Below are 22,728 nucleotides of genomic sequence, written 5' to 3' on the forward strand. Positions count from 1 at the left end.
CTATTTTGTTATCTTCATGAACATGACACTACATCCTAGTATTATTGTCTAGGAGCCTCTCTGTAACATGGTCATGCCAAGTGAAAGTATCGGCATATTCTCATCCTTGTTCGAGCTATGTTAATTGCTATTAATGTTCTTGAGCAATTTTGAGGAGAAGCTTACATCATTGCAGGTACTCCTTCATCTACTTTAAAAGATCATTTTTAATATGAATGTTTTTATGGTTTCCTCCTGATTACAGTCTTTTTTTTGGTTTTTTGTACTACATGTTTTGTTCTTCTTTGGCTCCATGAACATCAAAAACTTCTACTTTAATCTTGTTTATGTTTTTTTTAGGCTATGTTATTGAACACAAGGGCTAAAATATTATAATCTTTTCTTCAAACATCTTCATATCTCCCAATATGTGAAGTTTTAGGAACATAAAATGTTTATTATTGTTTTATCTTTACATTTACCAGTCGATTTTATTCCTTCATTCTTCACAAATTCTTCTTTTGAGTTATTTCCTTTAGATAATAATAATGATGTTCCAACTATACCATCTTTTAATGCGACTGATATTCCAATTGTACCCTCTTCTAATACCATTGATATGCTTACTATGTTAGTAGTTGATTATGCTCATGATGTTAGTAGCCAATTATGCTCAAAATCATAAGGATTAATTGTGTACTTGATTTGACCTTTGTATGGTATCATAATAGGGTTAAGATTCATCTGTATAAAACTCATATTGTATAATTCTTAGAACATAATTCTATAAAACAACTATTTGTTTCATTTTATCTTTTGAAAATAGTTGTACTGATTGTACTTTAATATAGTATCAGAGCAACATGTAACAACCAGTACCAAAATACACATGTTTTAATAAGTTTGATTGAGTTTAACTAAGCTTGACCAAGTTTAACTAAGTTTGACCAAATGAATAATATGTGGGTTCAAGTTGACTTTTTCAAAGGTCAACATTTTTTATTTGAATAAGGTATCATTGTCTAGATCTCGTCGATACGAGTTCATAGACTGGCGGCACGCCAAATTCTAAATGGAGGATAAAAAGTTATGGTTCTGAGAAGTTTTAAGTATCAGTTTTATATTAGTGTCCAAACCAGTCCTCAGTTTTTATTTGTTAGTGACCCAAGGCTCTATATAAGCCTCAATAAGCATGTAAAACAAGAAACCAATGTCTAAAATATCCATTTCATCCCCAAAACCCGAGAAATCCTTCCCAGACCTGTGGGTCCAAACTAGGTCGTTTCAACCAGTTTAACATCAAACCAGGTCATCCTTTTTTTTGCCCATTCTAGCCAATCACCACTTACATGCGCTAGACAGGGAGGAAGCTCATGTGGAGGTGAGATCGGCCGTGAAATTTCATGGCGAATGGCTGCTGGACGAGCCTGGATCGGGCCGACGAAGGTGGCAAGGGCAGCGAGGTGGGTCGTCAGATTTTTGCATTTTTTGGCCATTTCAGGCCAACCCATACACCTATCCTACTATTTTTGGACCCTCTAAGCTCATTTATGTGGTTATTTTGCCTAGATTCCTCACCTTTGAGAGATACGACAACGGAAATTTTGGTCGAAGCTTTAAGCAAGTTTTTCGATCACCGAGGAACTTTGGGAATGAGGTGAACATACCACTGTGTTCCTTATCTATTGGATTTTCGTGGATATAAATTTTGTAAATTTTGGAGGTTGTTTGATAATTTTTCCATTTTTGGATTAATTAGTTAATTATCGGATAAATTCAGACCGTGTTTGGATAGAATTGGTCAAATTGAACAAAATTAAAGTTAGATTAGTGAAATTGGATATTATTAGGACCCATTAGAAGGTTTAATTTTGAAAGATTAGTCTTTGGGTGAAAATTTCCAATTTTGGGTACCGAGTTCTAAGGGTACGCTGTATAATTAGACCGGTCGGTGTCCAATTTATGTAATTTGGTAGTTATCTAAATAATTTTAAGACATTTGGTATACACCAATGTCTTTGGTTTAGTTATTGGAGCTTGAGAATTATGTTATTATATTACAAACACTCATGTCGAATCTAGAGGCAGTCCTGCGAGGGAGCAAGAGTGACCATCTGCAGTAGTGTGAGTGGTTGTATCATTTTAAAATGGTTTGGGTATATAGTATAATATATATATGGTTTAAATATTTTACGTATATACCATTTGATTGAAATGTTTGTTTTATACATATATAAATATCCGCTTTCACATATCTGTGCTATCATTTTATGTGATTTTTGACAATATTTTAAGTAATTTTCAATTTTAATGAGTTCATAAATGAACTTATGGTATCTTGGAAATCAAATTGAGGTTTTAAATCATTTTGGAAATTATTTGGTTGAGAAAGCAGATTGAAAATCACATGATTTTAAGCATGTTCAAATATTTTATGATTTTATTTGCTTAAAATTGGTTTATGGTGAATATATTTCACTATGATATTTCTAGTTTTAACATGAACTGATGTTTTGAAAATTTTGCACTATTTAAATAAGCAGTGAAATTTAAATATTAAATTATAGTTTATGATACAGTATCGTTTGGAAAAGTATATATGATCTTATAAGATTATTTTAAGGATACTGATTGGTTATTTTTAATTGATGTACCATATAGTATTAGAGTTTTGATTCAGTATTATATTCCAGTGCGTTGGGTTTGCCATGGTTTTGTGAGGTTGGGTTCATTCTACAGGTTATTTATTGCCACGGACCGTGAGGTTGGGTTTGTTCCACAAGTTTATTTATTGCCACGATGTTGTGAGGTTGGGTTCATCCCACAGATTATTTATTGCACGAACCCTGAGGTTGGATTTATCCCATAAGTTTACTTACTGCTACAGTACCGTAAGATTGGGTTCATCCCACAGGTTATTTATTATCACGGACCATGAGGTGGGGTTTATCCCATAGGTTTATTATTGTCACGGTACCGTGAAGTTAGGTTCATCCCATAGGTTATTTATTGTCACGAACCGTGAGATTGGGTTTATCCCATAGGTTTATTATTGCCACAGTACCGTGAGGTTGGGTTCATCCCACATGTTATTTATTGCCATGTACCATGAGATTGGATATGTCCCGACAATTTACTATTTCCATGATGCCTTTTGATATATTAAGAATCGTGAGGTGGGTGTATCTCATAGTTTATAGTTTGATACATCAAATGGTATATTGTATACGTTTTGAGTACATTGTTGGTTTTCAAATATTATGGTTATTACTACACTTTCATATCTATTTGTGTGAAATTGTATTTATAAGATTTTATGCGCAACATTTATATCTTGATTAAGATATTCTGTAATATTATATTGATCGTTTATTTGATATTTTTTAGCATCGATTTCATGAGATTATATTGGGAAACAAGTTTGAGTTTTACGAAATGATTTTTAAACGAGAAACTTTTCAAACCAGTGAAACGAGAGGTTTTGAGAGAAAGTTTTACAGAAATAAATTGTTATTTTATATTATACTATGCTACTCACTGAGATTTTTTTATCTCACGTTTTATTTATTTTAAATTTGTTCCCTTAAGTCCAGACAGTTAGTAGCAGTCTACCTTGCACTCAACTTGTCATTTCGTTCTTCCACGACAGCAGCAATATTTATCTTTTCTTTACCTTACATTTATCTTCCTAACTCGTTATTACCTATTTGTACTTCTGAACTTTGTTAACACTCTTAGAATGCTCTGATCTATGGTTTGGATTCATTAGAAACCTTATTACTTATGTGTGTAGTTATGGCCTATGGTACAATAGATTGGTTATAGACTTTGTGCTGTTGTGAATTTATTTATATTTATATGTTGAGGTATTATTGATAATGTTTGTGTTTGGTTGTTCACGTTTTAACGTAAGGTTCCATTGAGATTGTCCAGTAGGACTTCACTAGGTAAAACCACCCGGGGCAAACCTAGTAGGGTTTCCGGGGCAGGTCCTGTCAAGCATGTCCCATGTTCATTACCTATTACCGTTAGTTTTCAAAAATGAAGTCCTCTTTCACATGTTGGCCATTCTTTATGGATTTTTCCCATTCAAAAGGTATCATTCCTCTAATTATTTGTGGGTTTCATCTTTCACCCTATGTTTTGGCCCTCAAGTGAACGGGAGATGTTGCAGTATATAACACAATATAGCAATGTCAATAGGGCAGGGCAGGGCCGGTTTTTTAAATCCCGTCCCCGTTTCCGCAGGGAATTTCTATCCCATCTCCGCAATTTTTCCAGTTTCTTTAGAAACGGGGCAGGGACAGGGATTTCCTAATCGGGGACGAGACAACCCATTCCCCACACCGCCACCTCAGTTTATATATATATATATATATATATATATATATATATATATATATATATATATATATATATATATATATATATATATATATAATTGATATAATTTTTGTATTTTTCTTGAGAAATTTATATAAAAAAAAATATTTTATGAATAAAATATAAATAAAGTCACTAAAATATAATAAAATACATTAAGGCCTAAATACACAATTATAATAAAATACATCATTAAAAAATTCAATGCAATATAGTCCAAAGTCCCAATACATAAATATAAAGTTTAAAAAGATACATATACATGTATAATAAAGTTTTAGTTGTCATTTCGTTAAGTCTCCATGAAAGAATGTTTCGTAAGAGTTGATTGCTACAAAAATAAACAAAAGTATTAAATAATATTAATAATTTTTTTAACAATTTAATATACACATTTTTTGTAATAAATAAATTCAATTTACCTCCTCACCAATTTCTATGTCATTCATAGTAGAAGAACAAGCTCCAACGTATGGTGAAAAAGACGAATCTAGCAAAAATAAGATTAATTAGTTAACAATAAATACGAAAAAAGTTAAGAAAAAAATATAAAATTTTATATTTCATACCATTAACTTCAACCCATAACTAATCTTGTGCACACATCAAAGTTTCTAAAGTTTTAGGATGGAGTCTATTTCGATGTGAACTCATAAATCTTCCATTGGTACTGAATGCAGACTCAGATGCAACAGTAGATACTGGAATAGCTAAAATATCTCTTGCAATATCATGCAAAATAGGATACTTCATTGCATTTACTTTCCACTATGCCAATATATCAAAGTCATTAGATCTAGATAAAACAGGCTCCTCCAAGCAATGATCAAGTTCAAATTTAACATATCAACATTAGTAGTACTAGAAACAAATAAATCAAATTTTGCCAAATGATCTTTTTTCCCAAATGGAAGCACATTGTGTTGGGAAGATGAAACATTTGGAACATTTGCACTTAAATTGCTCTTTGATTGATACTCTTTCACCAAATCATAGCAAATTTGACGTACACTAACTATCTTATGCACACCTTCATTACCATAAATGAAAGGAACATAATACTCTATCACTTTTATTTTATTCCTTAGATCTAAAAGAGTTTCTACAACCAATATTCCCTGTGTTTTACTCCAATATTTTTCAAATTTAGATATCATACCCGAGGCCATCAGTCTAATTTTCTAACAAGAAGATGTTAGCCAATCATAAATTGAAATTCTAATCTCACAAATGTGTTGAAAAAAAAGATTAATTGTAGGATATTTTGTTCTTGAAAATATTTTAGTCACTTCATAAAACAACTTAGCCTTTCACAAATCTCTTTGGTTAAATCCCAATCTTGATCACTAGGCAAACATTTATATAGTGACTCTTGTTTTTTCAAATGAGGAAAAACAATCTTATATTTAAAAAGCAGTAGCAAGCATTAAATATGTAGAGTTCCACCTAGTTTTACAATCAAGTACCAACTTCTTATTACAAGAAATTTTCAATTGACGAACACATTCTAGAAAATTTTTCTCTTTTTTTTGTGTTGATGTAACACCCCGTCCCGAACCATGTCGGAAATTTTTGCACGTTAACCGAGGTTGACCGTTGACCGTTGACCCAAGGGGTCAAAAGTTAACTTTTTGACCCAATTGGAATTCTAGGTTGACTGAGGTACCATTACGAAGTACACGTTGGCATGAGTTCGTAGACTAGTAGCACGTTGAAATCGGAGCTACGGTTTGAAAGTTATGAGCAAAACAAGTTGAGGTCCAAACTGTCCAAGGGGTGTCGGAGTTGACTTTTTATTCATGCAAGGTTGAGCTTTGACTCATGCATGGTTGTGAAGTGCTCATCGATACGAGTCCGTAGACTAGCGGCACGTCCGATTTGGACATGTGGTTTGAAAGTTATGGACCTGTAGAGTTTTTCAAATACTGTATTATTTTAATATTATTTTTAAACGCGTAACGAGGTGCCACGTGTGACTTAATGAAGGTGACCATGTGTCACCATGTTGAGAAGCCACATGTCAACCATGTGTAAAAAATCAAATTATTTTATTATTATTTTAAATAATAATATTATTTAATTAATTTTAAATCATTTCTTTTTATTTTCCTTTTTCTTTTTCTTTTCTTTTTTTCTTTTTCTTTTCTTTTTTTCTTTTTCTTTTCTTTTCCCCCCACGTGGGAAAACACTTTCTTTTTTTCTTTTGTTCTTTTTTTTTCTTTTCCTTTCCTTCCCTTCTTCTTCTTCCCCGAGCCATCAAAACGCAGAAATTTTTTATTTTTTTTTTCTCTCCCTCCCGTCGTCTCTCTCTCTCTCGTGTTTAACTTTTCCGGCCACCCATACGATACACGCGCCGGCCACCATCCAAGCTCACACGCCGGCGAGTTCACCAGCCAAATTTGGCTACCGGCCGGCCGGCGACGCGTCCAGATCAGGCCGGCGAAGTCACAGCGGCCGGTTAACTTTTTCCGACGATTTCGCCGTATTCCGGCCAGCCCAGTCCAAATTAAACCTCCTCTCCCCCTATTTTGGGTCCTCTGAGTCCAAATATGGCCTCCAATCTCAAAAATCCGAAGCGGTTTGCGAGATACGAGGAATTGAAAACTGGCCGAAGCTTTCCGGCCAAATTTCGGTCACCTCCGGCGGAATTGGGGTCGATGGAGACCGGATTTGTAATCCTCGTCGCTCAAGCTTCGATTCGGTATATTATTCGCCTATTTTAGTTAACGTTTGTGTTTGACCCCCCGAGTACCGGGTATTATTTATCCGATTAAAATATTAATTTATTTGTCTGTGTGTGAATTGTATTCTAGGAGCACCGGTGAGTCGTGGAATTGATCCCATGGTGGATCATAGTTTAATTGCGTGCTCCAGGTGAGTGACCCACCTTTGAAAATGTTTTTGGGGTAATTAATTGTATTTATGTGGTGTTAAATTGATATCTATAATTTGTGCTCATGTGGCGTATTTTAAATATAATCGGGAAAAAATATTATTTTATATATATTTACCTAATGGTGCTAAATGAAATTTTGGGGTCATTAAGAAATTCCCGATTATTATTTTATTGTGGTTTAATTTATTTATTATGCATGAGCAAAGTGTATTTCGGTAGTATTTGTACGTGGTTTTAAGTATTATTTTTCGGGCATAATTGGGTTAAATATTTTACAAAAATATTTGTTTAAATTTTATAAATTATGCCCGCGGTATTTTTATGGTTGCATCTCGTATTTCGAGAAAATTGTGGTTTGTTGTTATCAATGTTTCGTACCGGTTTATTAAATAAAAATATGTGGGATGGTAAGTGTGAGAATTTAATGTATTTCCCACGGTAATTTTGGAAAACGGTACGGTTGGTTAATAGTGTTTATTTTTAGACGCACTCATACAGTATTGGTGTTCTGGTGTATGGACATGTAGTAGCGCGCAGGTATTATGTGGTTTAGCGCGCGGTTATTATTTCTCCCGTTGTTGCCATTGGACCGTGGGCAGGCAAGTTTGTTATTGGCCATAGCCGCCCCCCTCCTTGGCCGGGAAATGGTTTCAGCAGCGGTACTGTCGGGACGCCGAAGTGCCGTTGCAGGTTTCTCTCTTTAACCGCCCCACTAGTCGGCGCTCGGGACGCTGGATATCGGAGGGCATCATCGGTATATGGTGTGGTGCGTCAGGTGTAATTTGCAAATAATGTTTTAAACCCCAAAGGTGTTCTGAAATTATTTATTATAATTTATTGCAATTTATTTATATTTGGGGTATTTATTTATTTATTTATTTATTTGTTGTTTATTAAATTATTTGGTCCCTTGGTTTTCGGGGAGTACGTACATCGGGTTTTGTGAAAATGTTTTAAAAGGGGAACATTTCCAACGGAGTGAATAGTGAGGGTTTTGAGAGAAATTATTACTTCAAATATTTATTTATTTATTTATTTAATTGTTCGGTATTGATTAATTAAATTCCTTTATTTTTATATTATTTATATTAAAGGTGTACAGTAGATAGGGTCACTCACTGAAATGATTAGCATCTCACACTCTTAAATTCCGTTCCCCTAGGTCCAGGTTGGAGACGTTGATTGTCCGGGGAGAGCCCAACGTCTCAGTTCGTTGTCGAAGGTTCAAGAAGTTTTTCTTCCGTTTTTCCTCTTGAACTTGTATTGTTTCTTTATCTGTCATTTTATAAATTCCACATTTGTTGTATAATGCTCTGTATACTGTATTGGACGTGTAGTTGTTCTTTATGCACTGGGTTGCTGCTGTTGTTTTATTTTGAAGTGCTGCAATTTGTGGAACCAATTTATAGTATTGTGGGAGGAATAAGGGGATGTTTTTTTGAAGTGTGTTTTCAGTGCAGGTAATTTTTGGTTAGTCCTACCCTTAGGGGAGGTGCTGCCGGATTTTCCGTTGAAAGGTTCGGTGGTATTTCCCTGGGATCAGGGCTTGTCTAGGGTTCCGGGGAAGGAATTCTGGACGGGCCCTTACATTGATGTCCAAAAATAAACACTTTCATGAAATTTTTCAATACTTTCACAAATTATTTCCAAACCAACTTTCACAATCAAATTCAATATATGTGCACCACATCGCACATGAAAAAATTGACCATTTAACAAAAGTGAAGAATTAGGAAGCTTATCCAAAAGAAGATTGATCGAAGCATCATTTATGCTACAATTGTCTAAGGTTAAAGTAGAAAGCTTACCATCTATATTCCAATCCAATAAGCAATCCATAAGAACATCACAAAGAATCTCAGTAGTATGTGGACAAAGCACATATACAAACCTACAAAAATTAATAATAAATAGTTATAATAAACTAAACTAATTTGACTTAAATATTTAAAATAATCTAATAAATATTAAATTTAATATATAAACTTATAAAGTACTTTATAATTCGATTTTGAAGTCTCCAATTATCATCATGTGAGGGCCATGAAGGTGATGGTCGGCGAGGTTGAGTTGAGGGAGGTGAAGCTTGGAGGCGAAAGTAGTTGTTTATAAAGGCTGTGTTGTGAAGGTGAATCGGCATGGTTAGGGGTTTTAAATAGTCCAATTTTGTCATAGTTTACAAAACATAGTAAGCCAAAATTGCACTATTGTTGGCTTTTCCCTTGTACATTTAAAAAAAAAATTGTGATCATTTAGCAAGCCAAAAAAAAAGGGCAAAAGCCGATTCTTTTTGGCTTAAATGAGTCGTCTTTTCCCTTGTACATTAAAAAAAAAAAGGGGGGTGGGGGGGGGGGGGGCAAAGCCAATGCTTTTTGGCTTAAAACTGTTGGCTTTTCCCTTGTACATTTAAAAAAAAAAAAAAAAAAAAGGGGGGGGGGGGGAGCCGACACATTTTGCCCTAAAAGCGTCTGTAACACCCCGTCCCGAATCGCACCGGAATCCGTGCACGTTGACCGAGGTTGACCGTTGACCGAAGGGGGTCAAAAGTTGACTTTTTGAATCGGTGAGAATTTTGAGTTGACTAGGGTACCGTGGCGAAGTGCACGATGCCACGAGTTCGTAGACTGGTAGCACGTCGAAAACGGAGCTACGGTTTGAAAGTTATGGGCAAAACAAGTTGAAGTGTAAACTGTCTAAAAGGTGCCGGGAGTTGACTTTTTCTTGTGATGTAATTGTGAGTTGACTCTTGTATGGTTGTAAAGTACTCGTCGATACGAGTTCATAGACTAGCGGCACGCTTAAATCGGACATGTGGTTAAAAAGTTATGGACGTTTGAAGTTTACCGGATACCGTATTATTTTAATGTTTTTGGGTCGTGAACAGTGAAATGCCACGTGTCAGCTTCTGAGTGGTCCACGTGGCATGAACAGTGTCACACAGGGTTTTAATTTTGAAAAAACTCTCGGGGAAGAGAGAGAAGAGAGAGAAAGAGAGAGAGGAGAGAGAAAGAGAGAGAGAGGACCCGCCGGCTGCCGGTCATTTTCACGTTTTTCCGGCCTAGTTACTGTACACGCGCAGGCCAGCCAGATTGCCCACCTCATTTCCGGCAAAACCTCCAAATTTCACGGCGAACGGCCGCCGGACGCGCCCGGATCGGACGTCCGAAGTTTGGCGGCGATTTTTCCCCCTCCAACGCCGGCCACCGCGAATCGGCACTATTCCGGCCGATATACAGTACACGCGCCATACACCCATCATCTTCTCCTCAAGTCCGGCCTACCCACCAAAAATCACGACCATCGGACCACCGACGCGCCGGGATCGGAGCGTTTTCCGGCGAGGGGTCGGAAATCTTCAAACGGTGATTTCTCCGCCGTCCGACCTCCGTTTTGCTCACCGTCGGTCCCGTTGGATTGCTCTCCTCACGATCTACAAATCTGCAAAATTTCACAGCAAACGGCCACCGTCGGAAAATACTGTTCCGGCGACGGTTGCCGGTGACGTGGCGGCCCGCCGGAAATTACTGTTCCGGCGAGTACCCCGAAAATTCCGGCCAGCTCCAGTCCGCAGTGTTCAACCTCCTGAACCCAAATCCGACTTCCGTTTCCACCAATTCGCGACGGTTTGGGAGAATTGCGGAGCCGAAACCCGAAAAGCTTCCCGATAAAATTCCAACCCCGTCGGGTACGATCATCGGAAATTAAGACCGGATCTGTGATTAGCATCACTCGAGCTTCGATTCGGTATATAACTCGTAAATTCTAGATATCGTTTGTGTTTTGACCCCCCGGGTACCGGGTATTATTTACCCGAATAAAATATTAATTTATTTGACTGTCTGTGAATTTTGTTCTAGGAGCACCGGTGAGTCGTAGAATTGATCTCGTAGTGGATCATGGGTTAATTGCGTGCTCCAGGTGAGTGACCCACCTTCAAATTAATTTTGGGGAATTTAATTGATGAATATATTATGTGTGAATTAAATATTTGGAATTTAATTTCTATGTGCCAAATATTTAGTGGATTTATTGTAGAATTATTTATGAATTTATTGGATTTAAGAAAATACGAATTCTACAATTTATGCCATGTGGAATTATTTTATGGTTTTGAGGATTTTGAAATTGGTGTGGTTTTAATGGTAAATTGGGCACGATTCGATTTTCAAATATTTCAAGGAAAATATTTGGTTATGTTGGTGATTTCAATTTTTATGAAATATGCCCATAAAATATTATGGGATTTGATTATGATATTTCGAGAAATTATTTATGCTTGGAAAAAATGTGGATATTTGAATTGATGGATTTGGGAGTTGGTGGATTTGAAAATCATGGGATTTATGGTATAGATTATAAGGAAATTGTGGAGAATTTCCCGGTTCAAGCGGATGGATTATGCCCGCTATGCTTATGAAAAATGTGAAATTTGTTTTATGATTTAAATTTATGGATTTTATAATTTTTAGATGCACCGTGCACGTACTGGTGTTCTGATTATGTGATATGGTATATGTGATATGGTTAGTGTGCACACGGTTGTGATTAGCGCGCAGGTGGGTGTGATTAGCGCGCGGTTGATATTATGAGGGTGTCCTGTGGATGCCATCGGAGAGGGCGGCCACCCCCCTTTGGCCGGGACACCAGGTTAGCAGCGGCGCTGTGGGACGCCACGCGACCGTATGCCGGTTTCTCTCTATAACCTCCTGTCTGGCGGTACCTTGGGACGCTGGGTACTGTTGGCGCCACTGGTATATAGTGGGTGCATCAAATGATTTTCAGAACTGTGTTTTAAAAATAAAATGTTAATGAAAAATATAATTGTTACCGCTTCTGGTATTTAATTGATGTCTTGGTTTTCGGGGAATATGGATAAAGGGTTTTGTGAAATTGTTTTAAAAGGGGAACCTTTCCAACTGAGAGAATTGTAAGGGTTTTTAGAGAAAATATTATTTCCAAATAATTATTATTTATACTTATTACTGTGATATTATATGGTATAGTAGTAGGGTCGCTCACTGAGATGATTAGCATCTCACACTCTTAAATTCCGTTCCTCTAGGTACCAGGTTGTCGGTGTTCACTCGGAGCGGACTTGATCTTCCTCGCTGTTTTTCGGCAGTACCCGTTTATTCTTTTATTGCAGTTGTAATATTTCTTTCACTCTTGTTGTATTTATTATGCACTGGATTACTGTATTTATTTTGGAGTGCTGTAATTTGTGGAATCAATCTGTAGTAATGTGGGAGGAATAAGGGGATGTTTTTAGAAGTGTGTTTTCAGTGCAGGTAAATTGTGGTAAGTAAATCCCTTAGGGGAGGCTCTGTCGGATTTTCCGTTGGAGGCTTCGGTAGGGTTTCCCTGGGATCAGGGCTGTCTAGGGTTCCGGGAAAGGAATTCTGGACGGGTCCTGACACGTCAGCTTTTCCCTCGTACATTTTTTTTAAAAAAAAAAACATTGTGAGCTTTTAGTAAGCCAAAAAAAAAAAAATAGGGCAAAGCAGACGCTTTTTGCCTCAAAAGCGTTGGCTTTTCCCTTGTACATTTAAAAAAAAAAAAAAAAAACACTGTGATCTCTTAGTGAGCAAAAAATAAATAAAAAAATAGGGCGAAGCCAATGCTTTTTGGCTTAAAAGCGTTAGCTTTTCCCTTGTACATTTGAAAAAAAATAAAAAACATTGTGATCTTTTAGTAAGCAAAAAAAAAAAACAAAAACAAGGAAAGTTGAAGCCAACGCTTTTTGGCTCAAAAGCATTGGCTTTTCCCTATACATTGAAAAAGAAAAAAATTAAAATTGTGATCTTATAGTAAGCCCAAAAAAAAAAAAAAAAGGCCTAAGCCAATGCTTTTTGGCTTAAAAGTGTTGGATTTTCCCTTGTACATTTTAAAAAACAAAAAAATATTGTGATCTTTTAGTAAGCAAAAAAAAAAAAGAAAAGGCCAAAGGCAACGCTTTTTGGCTTAAAAGTGTTGGCTTTTCCCTTGTGCATTTAAAAAAAAAAAAAAAAAGGCAAGGACGACATTTTTTGGGTGAAAAGCGTTGGCTTTTCCCCTGTACATTTAAAAAAAACATTGTGATCTTTTAGTAAGCCAAAAAAAAAAAAAAAAAGGGCAAATCTAACTCTTTTTGGCTTAAAAGTTTTGGCTTTTCCCTTAAACTTTTAAAAAAACAAAAACATTGTGATTTTTAGTAAGTGAAAAAAAAAAAAAAAAAAAAAAAAAAAGAAGAAGAAGAAGAAGGAATAGGGCAAAGCCAATGCTTTTTTGGCTTAAAAGTGTTGGCTTTTCCCTTGTACATTTATAAAAAAAATTATAAAAAATATAAAAAAAATTGTGATCTTTTAGTAAGTAGAAAGAAAAAAAAAAAAAAAAAAGGCAAAGCCAAGCTTGTTAGCTTAAAAGTGTTGGCTTTTCCCTTGTACATTTGAAAAAAAAAAAAAATTGTGATATTTTAGTAAGCAAAAAAAAAAAAAAGGGGGGGGGGGGGGGGGCGAAGCCAATGCTTTTTGGCTTAAAATGTTGGCTTTTCCCTTCTACATTTGAAAAAAAAAATTGTGATCTTTTAGTAAGCAAAAAGAAAAAAAAAATAAGGCAAAGCCAACACTTTTTGGCTTAAAGCCGTTGGTTTTTCCCTTGTACATTCTAAAAGAAAAAATTGTGAACTTTTAATGAGAAAAAGAAAAAAATAATAAGGCAAAGCCAATGGTTTTTGGCTAAAAAAAGTGTTGGCTTTCCCTTGTAAATTTTAAAAACAAAAAAAAAAAAAACAAAACAAAAAAACAAAGAAAAAAAAACAATTGTGATCTTTTACTTTGAGTTACTAATTAGTATATTTGAATGAGCACCAACATGTTCAAGCACTATTTTTTTGGCTTTTATAATGTAACAGTACATCAATATACCTTGCAACATTAAATATATATTGAATTAATATCTAATATATCCTCTAAACAATTAATTTTGACAAAAATTAAATATCATACGAATAAAAAAATAAAAATAAAAACTAAAAGTATCAAAGCCATGCTTTTAGGTGTAAAAGCATTGGCTTTACCTATATTTAAATATTTTTTTCTTTGTTTTTCTCAAAAACTATCTTTTAATCCTTTTGCTTGTAGTTAGTTTTTAAACAGTTCAAAAAATTATATAATTTATCCCAAAAAAAATAATTAAACTATATAATATATCAATAATTTAATATTCCTTCACTTAAATAAAACTATAAAAAAAATAAATAAGTAAATATATATCGGGTTGCATTCGGTCTGGGATTTTTATTCTCTAGTCCCAACCCAAGCCCAATTCGGATCTGAAGAATTTATTCCAAGCTCATCCTGCAACCTTGAATTTTCAAAGAAAAATTGCCCCTTTGGGGATGGTGCATCCGTGGCTTTCGGGGTTATATAGGACAAATTGCTATTCTTGTCAACTTTTGAGAACAATGGTATCGAGTTATGGTTTAGTACTCCTCGATATAGAAATTTTAAAAAAAAAAAAAAAAAAGTTCATTAAGAATTTCATATATAGCTGAATGGGAGACCTGTACGGATGTTGTACGGAAAATTTATTTATTTATATTATTTAGGGGAGATTTCATTGCATGGTTATTATACAAATGAAACTGATTATAGACCTAAAGATTATAGACCTAAAAAATAATACACGTATATAAACAATATTCAATATTGGAAGCTTCTATATTACAAATGAAAGAAAATTTGGGATTAGCGTAAAAGGTACTTAATCAAAGTCATGTAGACCATCTAGAAAAGGATCCAATATTTCTACATTACACGCGTTTTTATTGTAGATGAATTCCAAAAAGTCTCCAACACTTTTTTCCACGAAGCTCAAGCCGTCTTTTCTTACATATTTACTAACTTGTCGAGTCTTCAAATACTATATATATATACATATAAACCTTCTCAGCTTTAGTCATCACGTTCAGAAAAACTCTTCCACTGTTAAAGTTTCCACTACATACCTTGAGCTTCTTCTTAGAATTAATTACAAAAATGGGTGACTATGAATCCAGCACCATGAGTGAGAAAGAGCTCAAACGCAGGAAGAGAATCAGACTAGCAATATATATATCTATTTTTGTTGTTTTTCAGATCATTGTTATCGCAATTTTCAGTGTCACCGTGTTGAAAGCTAAGACTCCCAAGTTCAGGCTGAGCGAAATCGAAATCCAATCCCTAAATACAAACACCAGTTCATTGGCTTTCACGACCAAAGTGAAGGTGAAGAACTCGAATTTCGGTGCTTATAAGTATGACAACTCCACCATCGCCTTCACTTACCAAGGTTCCTTCGTCGGTCAAGTCGTCATTGAGAAAGGTAAGGCCGGTTGGTTGACGACGAAAAACATTGAGGGCGTGCAGGTGAATTTGAATTCTCAGGCGTTACCGACTGCCGGGGATTTCACACTCAACAGCAATGGAAAAATGACTGGGAAAGTGGACTTGATAGGGATGATCAAGAAAAAGAAGTCAACTGAGATGGATTGCACTATCGGTATTAATGTGGAAGCAAGGATGGTCCGTTCTTTGGAATGTAAATGAAATTCGACTTATAGTTCGGTTTTTGTCATAGCTTAATTACTTTTATGGTTTCTGTTATTTTGCTTTGGATTGTGATATTTAAATTTTGTGTGGACTTTGTGTATATTGAAGAAGCCAGCTGTTCAATTCTGTTTAATTTCTCTATTCATTTTATGTTCTGTATACTTTGTTTAATTTCACTATTCATTTTATGTTCAGTGTACTTTGTTTTCTTATCAAATAAATGTTGCAACATTTTGTAACGTATTTCGATTTTAATTGTTCTGTCATGTATCAAATTTTTTCTTCTTCTTTTTTTCTTTTTTTTTTTATTTTTGTTCACAAAAACTGAAAAAACACAATATGTTATTCTCAACTTGTGGAATTCTCTGCACTATGATCCATTATTTTATTAGGAATGATAGTTCAATCCTAAGGCTTAATTTAAAAAAACAAAAAGAAGAAAAGTAACAAATTAAAAACTATTATAAGTTGTAATCATTTGAAGGTCATAGACCTAAACTAGTAAACTCTATCCTAGGTACACCTGCGAGTTTAGAAGATGAAATTTAAGTTTTGACAAGTTTCGTTATTATTTTGGATGATTCCATATTTAAATATCATGTAGTACAGAACTACAGTCTGATACCTATGATATTACCAGAAGATATCTTTTTTCATAGAAAAAAAAGTTTCAAGATGAATAAGTGTAAGTGGCCCATTGATAGCTCTTTTTATAGAAGTGGCGACTTTTCTCTCTAAAGTGATATCGCGAACCATTTAGGTCCAAGGTTGACGAAAACGACACACATTTAAGCTGTGGCCACTAGCTTTTCTATTCATCTCCGCGTCACAAAGGGCATAACGGTCCATTTAGCACATCTAGTTGGTTAAGATATTTGTGAACAGAAGAAAAACACGAAGGAAATTAATAAAAATAAATAAATAATTAAATCTTTTTAATTAAACCAATTTTGATTCCTAAGTCAGTAACTGGACCTTCTTTAACTAGTCACCAAAAATAACAAGAACATTTTTGAACATGCATGGTCCAAGTCCAACATAACATAGAGAATGAAAAATTAGCCAATATTAATGTGTTTCCTTGAACAATTAGGCAAGTGGATCAGTTGGAATTTTAATGCCCATTTCATGCAAGGCTTATCTCATGGGTAAAAAAAATGTTATATCTTTGTAACAAAAATTTTAAACAGCATAGATAAGCAATATATTGGTGCTTGCAGAGATTTAGCATGGAAAAAACCCTTATTTCCTCGGTCAATAATTTCACAATTGAATAAATTTGTTGTCAATAAAGGGGGAAAAAATGAAAATGGTACAATTAATACTTTAATCAATTCCAAAATGAAGACCAAGTCCGCCACATATACGAGGAAGAAAAATTAATATTGTCGTTATTTTAGGTTGAAGAAATTATTTCATCTTACATACCAAATCACTCTAACTTATCAAATAAATAAAGTCAGGGGACTTGAATCAAATTATCCTTTTAATGAATTGGTTTTCCCTGCATTAATTTCTTGGATGGTATAAGAAATAGTCTTTCCATGTGGAAAGCAACTTTCACGTCGAAAGGTTTTAACGTGTATTCAGTCCAACCTTCTAGTCCCATGGTCAGGTGGGTGAGTTGTGACCCCTATATCACGAGAAAATCTTCAGTACCACTGGTACCACGTCGTATTATGCAATGTCAATATATTTATTGCCATCTGTTTAACACTTGCCACATGTATTGCCACATGTTATCTTTTTACTTTCAAAAATTAAAATTTTAAAAAAGTTTTTTTCCACATTCTAGAAGAACCACGTTTTATTTTTCAAATTAAAATTTCTCCTCCATGGAATAAAGTTTAGCTCATGAAATGCGTGCTTAAAAAAATAACAAACTGTATAAGTTTTCTTCTCCCAAAATGTTTAGGCAATATAATAACTAATCCTAAATAGGGAGGAAATGCCGCTGAAACGAGAAATGGGGCAAAGGCCAAACCCATTACCTGAAAAAGAGTATCTGTTCCCATTTCATTTGGTTTATTTGGTTTTACAATTATATAATAGGAGAGTGATTTTTATTTTTATTTTTTAAAGTTTCTACTCCATGAATTCATTTACCCATTGTTAGCAATGTTTTAGCGTAAAAGTGTCCAGGTCTTCTTTTAAAATCACCTTACAAGCCATTTAACCGTAAAAGTGTCCAGGTCTTCTTTTAAAATCACCTTACAAGCCATTTAATCCAGAAAGAGCAATAACATTTTTGGTTTGGCAAATAAGATTTTTCTGCAGCATGGTTGGCTTCTCTAAGAGAAGTTATTCTTCAGCTTGACTTGGGTACTCTGCATTCTTCATTTCTCCTTGGGTTTCTTCCAAAGCTATCTCAACCTCAATTATACAAATGGATTTCTTCTAGACCTTTTTAAAATTTTAATTTTTGAAAATAAAAAGATAATAAATGTATTGAAGTTGCATAGTATGACGTGGTATCACGGTGGTACTAAAAATTTTCTCCTATGTCACAGGTTTAATTTGAGAAGAGGCAGCCATAAAACAACAACAACAACAACAACCAAAAAAAAAAAAAAAAAAAAAAAAACAAGAAAACGTGTTTACATACTTTTTCTCTCCATCCAGACTCGTGAGAGGGTAGCGGATGAAGATTGACATCTTGACCAATTATACAGCAAGTCATAAAGTCAAAAAGCTGGTGCTCTCACCCAGACCGGTGTTCCTTATGTGGCTATAATTAGTTGATTTTGTGATTTTTGTAGGAAAATGTAAACTTAACCAATTGAACTGCCAAAGTCACTAGTAATGTGAAATAGCATTTTACCTTTATACTTGGGACGTCCTAGATTTGAGACTAATGTCCATTTGGTAGGAAGGATAGAGGATAGAAATGATAGAAAAGTTAACATCCATACCTCTTTTTATTAGATTTGACATTGACATGAAAAATAATTTTCTATCTTTATGTTTGTTATATAAAGGGAAAATGGAAGGAAAAAAAATTTAATCATTATTATATTTTTTTAAACAAGTTTTTTTTTAACTAATACATATATTTATATTTCGACCAAAAATAATAATAATACATGTTTATATAAATCAGATATTCTTAATTTTAAGGAAAACTTTACATTCCAAAATCCTTTCGATTTAATTTAATAGGAATTGATTTGTCCAACTTTTCATCTTTCCTCGTCTCCCTCCAAACCAAACAACCTTATCGTTTACTCTTCCTTCATTTTTTTCATCCCTTTCTTTCCATCATTCCATTTTTCCACTCTATATACCAAACAGAAATATGCATATCTACCCAAAGCAAATTGATAAACTAAGTAGGCTTTTGTTAATTTTATACTTCTATTATATGCAGACCCTGGCCTGGAACCTATGCCTATTTATGGTACGGAAAATGGGGGATAAAAGTAAAAGGATCGTGAGCCATATATATATATATATATATTATATGTGAGTGGTTCTTGATCAAAATTCATTTTATTTTGGAACTGTTTCTCTTTTTCTGGCGGATAAGTTAAAGAAATGTGGAGATCTAAAACCAAAAATATATTATTTAATAAATAAGCAGTGATTATAAAATGGTAAAGAGTGTTATATAGGATCTTTTATATTAGGAGGCAACAAAATTTTAAAATAGTATATGTTTGACCATGAAACTAAAAGTCAACAAAATTTCGCATTTTTCCAGTTGCGGAAAAGGACGAAAACGAAAATGAAAACAAATGTTTCACCTTCAAAGTAGGGCGAAAATTCTTGGGACAATGAGGCCTAACACAGCACTCCTTGGCCCATGCCCAAACTTAAGGTGAGGTGATGTAAAAGAAGACGTAAGTTGGGCTTCATACAAAATAGACTTCACCCTCCAAATTCTGGGCTTTTTATTATGAGTTCGTGTACTTGCCTCCTTCTAACTTCATATTATTTAGCTGAAAAAAAAAAAAAAAAACAACCAACAAAATCTAGAACCACGTAATTGTAAGCAAATTTACATTCTTCTACACTCCAATTAAAAAACTTGGGAGACGAAGCTTCACATGCCCACCCACCCAAAAAATAAAAATAAAAATAATATTTCATATAGATAATTAGTATTTAATTGAAAAAGGAGAGAGACAAAAATAAATGAATTGAGTGAATAAATAAAAAGAAGAAGAGAAGAGAGAGAAAAATAAGAATGGTGTGATAAGATAACATAGTTAGCTTTTCCTCTTATTCTGCATGTATATCTGATATATGTATATCTGGTGGTTATAAGCCACACTTATCTAGTTGGTTTGAATATTACTTACGTGTATATAAGTTACCTTTCAGTATCAATAATATTACAGTTAATTTACTGCACTTCACTTGCTCTCTGTATACCTCTGTTTCTCTACATGGTATCAGAGAACTTTTAAAACTCAAACGAGATTTTTTTTTCGTATTTCTTCAACAATGGCCTTCTCATCTACTCCATCCTCCTCATCGTCTGTACTTCAAATAACCAATGAAGCAATCTTTGCTAACCGAACTCTGGTGGTTATCAATGTTGCCACACAAGCTCCCCTAAAATTGACAGAAACAACCTATTTCCCATGGAAAAAACAATGTGACGCACTACTCATTGGCTATGATCTATATGGATTTATTGATGGAACTTTACCATGTCCTTCACCAATGCTATCTGACAAAGACAACTCTCCTAATCCAGATTTTGCTTTCTGGTTCGACAGGACTCTCTTCTTCTGAGTGCTATCCTTGCCTCCTTATCTAAAGATGTATACCGATTTGTTTCCTCAGCTGAAACTTCATAGGAAGCTTGGCAAAAATTGGCACTCACTTTTGCCAAACCATCCAGGCCACGCCTGATGCGTCTTCGAGAACGACTCATTCGTCCCCACGGTTCTCGATCAATCCATGAATACTTTGACTGATGTCAAAACCGCTGCAGATGAGCTAGCTCTTATTGATCACCTAGCCAACGTCTACCCTTCACTGATACTTCATCCCCTCGCCGATTCTCATCTTCTTCTTCCTCTGGTTCCACACCTCCAGGACCTTCTCGATTTATGGGACACAACAGTAACTACAAAGGGCGTTGCCAACTGTGTTCTATCCAAGGACATTCTGCAAGGTTCTGTCCATTATTGCATCACCAATGGATATTCACACCTCAACAGCAATATTCTTTTCCAAAGAATCCACAACCTCAAGCATATCAAACTACGTCCATTCTTGGTCCTGCCCCGTCAGTACAATCCAACAACTCTTCCTGGCTTGTTGATTCGGGAGCTTCACATCATGTAACATCTGATCTACGCAATCTCTCACTTCACACTGACTATGATGGCCCAGACGAGATTGATGTTGGAAATGGTAATAAACTCCCAATTACACATACTGGTACTGCTACTTTAATCACACCCTCTTGTTTTTTCAATTTAAATGATGTTTTATGTGTTCCTACCATGAAACGGAATCTTCTTTCTGTTTCAAAATTCTGTCAAACTAATAATGCATCCATTGAGTTTTTACCCACTTGCTTTCTTGTTAAGGATCTACAGACGGGTACGGTGCTTTTCATGGGACCCCTTAATGGTGGGACGTATGAATGGCCGGTTCCTTTATCAAAGTCTTTCTACTGTTTATTCAAGTGTCAAGACAAGTCTTCAAGATTGGCATCACAGACTTGGTCATCCTTCAAATAAAGTTCTAAATCAATTAGTCTCACGTTTTTCCCTTCCTATTTCTTCTAAATCAACTTTCAATTGTAATCCATGTCATTGTAATAAAGCTCACCGATTACCTTTCGGTGCTTCATCATTATCTGCATCTCAACCTCTACAACTTATCTATTCTGATGTTTGGGGTCCTAGCTCAATACAATCTCTTGATGGCTATAATTATTATGTTTTTTTTATTGACCACTACTCTAAATTGATCTGGTTCTATCCTTTTAAATACAAGTCTAATGTTCTTCCCACTTTTATTAAATTTAAAACACTTGTGGAAAAATATTTTCAACTTCCGATTATTTCTTTCTATTCTGACAATGGTGGTGAATTTCAAGCTTTAAAACCGTTTTTCCAAAAGCATGGCATTAATCATCTTTTCTCCACACCTTATACTCCTCAACAAAATGGCTTCACTGAGCAGCGTCACAGGCACATATGTGAGACAGGTCTTTCCTTACTGTCTCATGCTAGCCTCCCAGCTCAATTCTGGACTTATGCCTTCTTCACTGCAACATATCTCATTAATCGGCTCATAACCCCAACTCTGGATAATAAATCACCTTATGAAATTCTCTTCAAAAATATTCCCAATTATAAATCTCTCAAAAATTTTGGTTGTTTATGCTATCCATGGCTAAAACCATATACTACTCATAAACTAGAGTCATAATCAAAACCATGCATTAATCTTGGTCCCTTATGGTTTCAAAGTGGCTTCCTTTGTTTTGAACCTCTCTCCTCAATCTTTCTATTCCTCACGGCATGTCACCTTTAAAGAACATATTTTTCCATATGGAAAATTAATTTCTTCACACTCCACGTCACCTACAGAATCCCATCCTCCACCATCTCATATGGTCCCCACTCATACTTATCTTCCAACCAACGTCTCAGTCACAACTACCTCTCATTCCTTATTATCTCCTTCCCTTAAATCTCTATCTCGACTACTTTCTCGTCAAACCAATTCTCTCTCCTCTACCTCCTTATCATCTACACCATCACTATCATTATCCAATCCTTCATCGGCCAACCTATGTCCAGATCATGCACGGGCTCCGCGAGAACACTACACCCAGGTATGTGATTCTATACCTGTGATTCTTTTATCTCCTCTTCTAATCCTCAATCTCTTTCACCCGTTCCTTCACAACCTCGCCGAACACACACAACGAGA

At 34.9% G+C, this 22,728-nt stretch overlaps 1 protein-coding gene across 1 annotated transcript; it reads left to right on the forward strand.

Moving 5' to 3' along the window:
• The first annotated feature begins 15,179 nt into the window (after nucleotides 1-15,179).
• LOC107404857 (late embryogenesis abundant protein At1g64065) lies at nucleotides 15,180-16,080 on the forward strand. Its single transcript, XM_060818394.1, has one exon. It carries the CDS (start codon nucleotides 15,274-15,276, stop codon nucleotides 15,820-15,822), a length of 549 nt encoding a protein of 182 aa, XP_060674377.1. The 5' UTR covers nucleotides 15,180-15,273; the 3' UTR covers nucleotides 15,823-16,080.
• The last annotated feature ends 6,648 nt before the right edge of the window (nucleotides 16,081-22,728 follow it).

The sequence above is a fragment of the Ziziphus jujuba genome, chromosome 6 (assembly GCF_031755915.1).
Source record: "Ziziphus jujuba cultivar Dongzao chromosome 6, ASM3175591v1".
Lineage (NCBI taxonomy): Eukaryota > Viridiplantae > Streptophyta > Magnoliopsida > Rosales > Rhamnaceae > Ziziphus > Ziziphus jujuba.

Bases quoted from the DNA above. Each gene is read 5' to 3' on its own strand.
- LOC107404857 (XM_060818394.1), top strand. From the start codon at position 15,274: ATGGGTGACTATGAATCCAGCACCATGAGTGAGAAAGAGCTCAAACGC.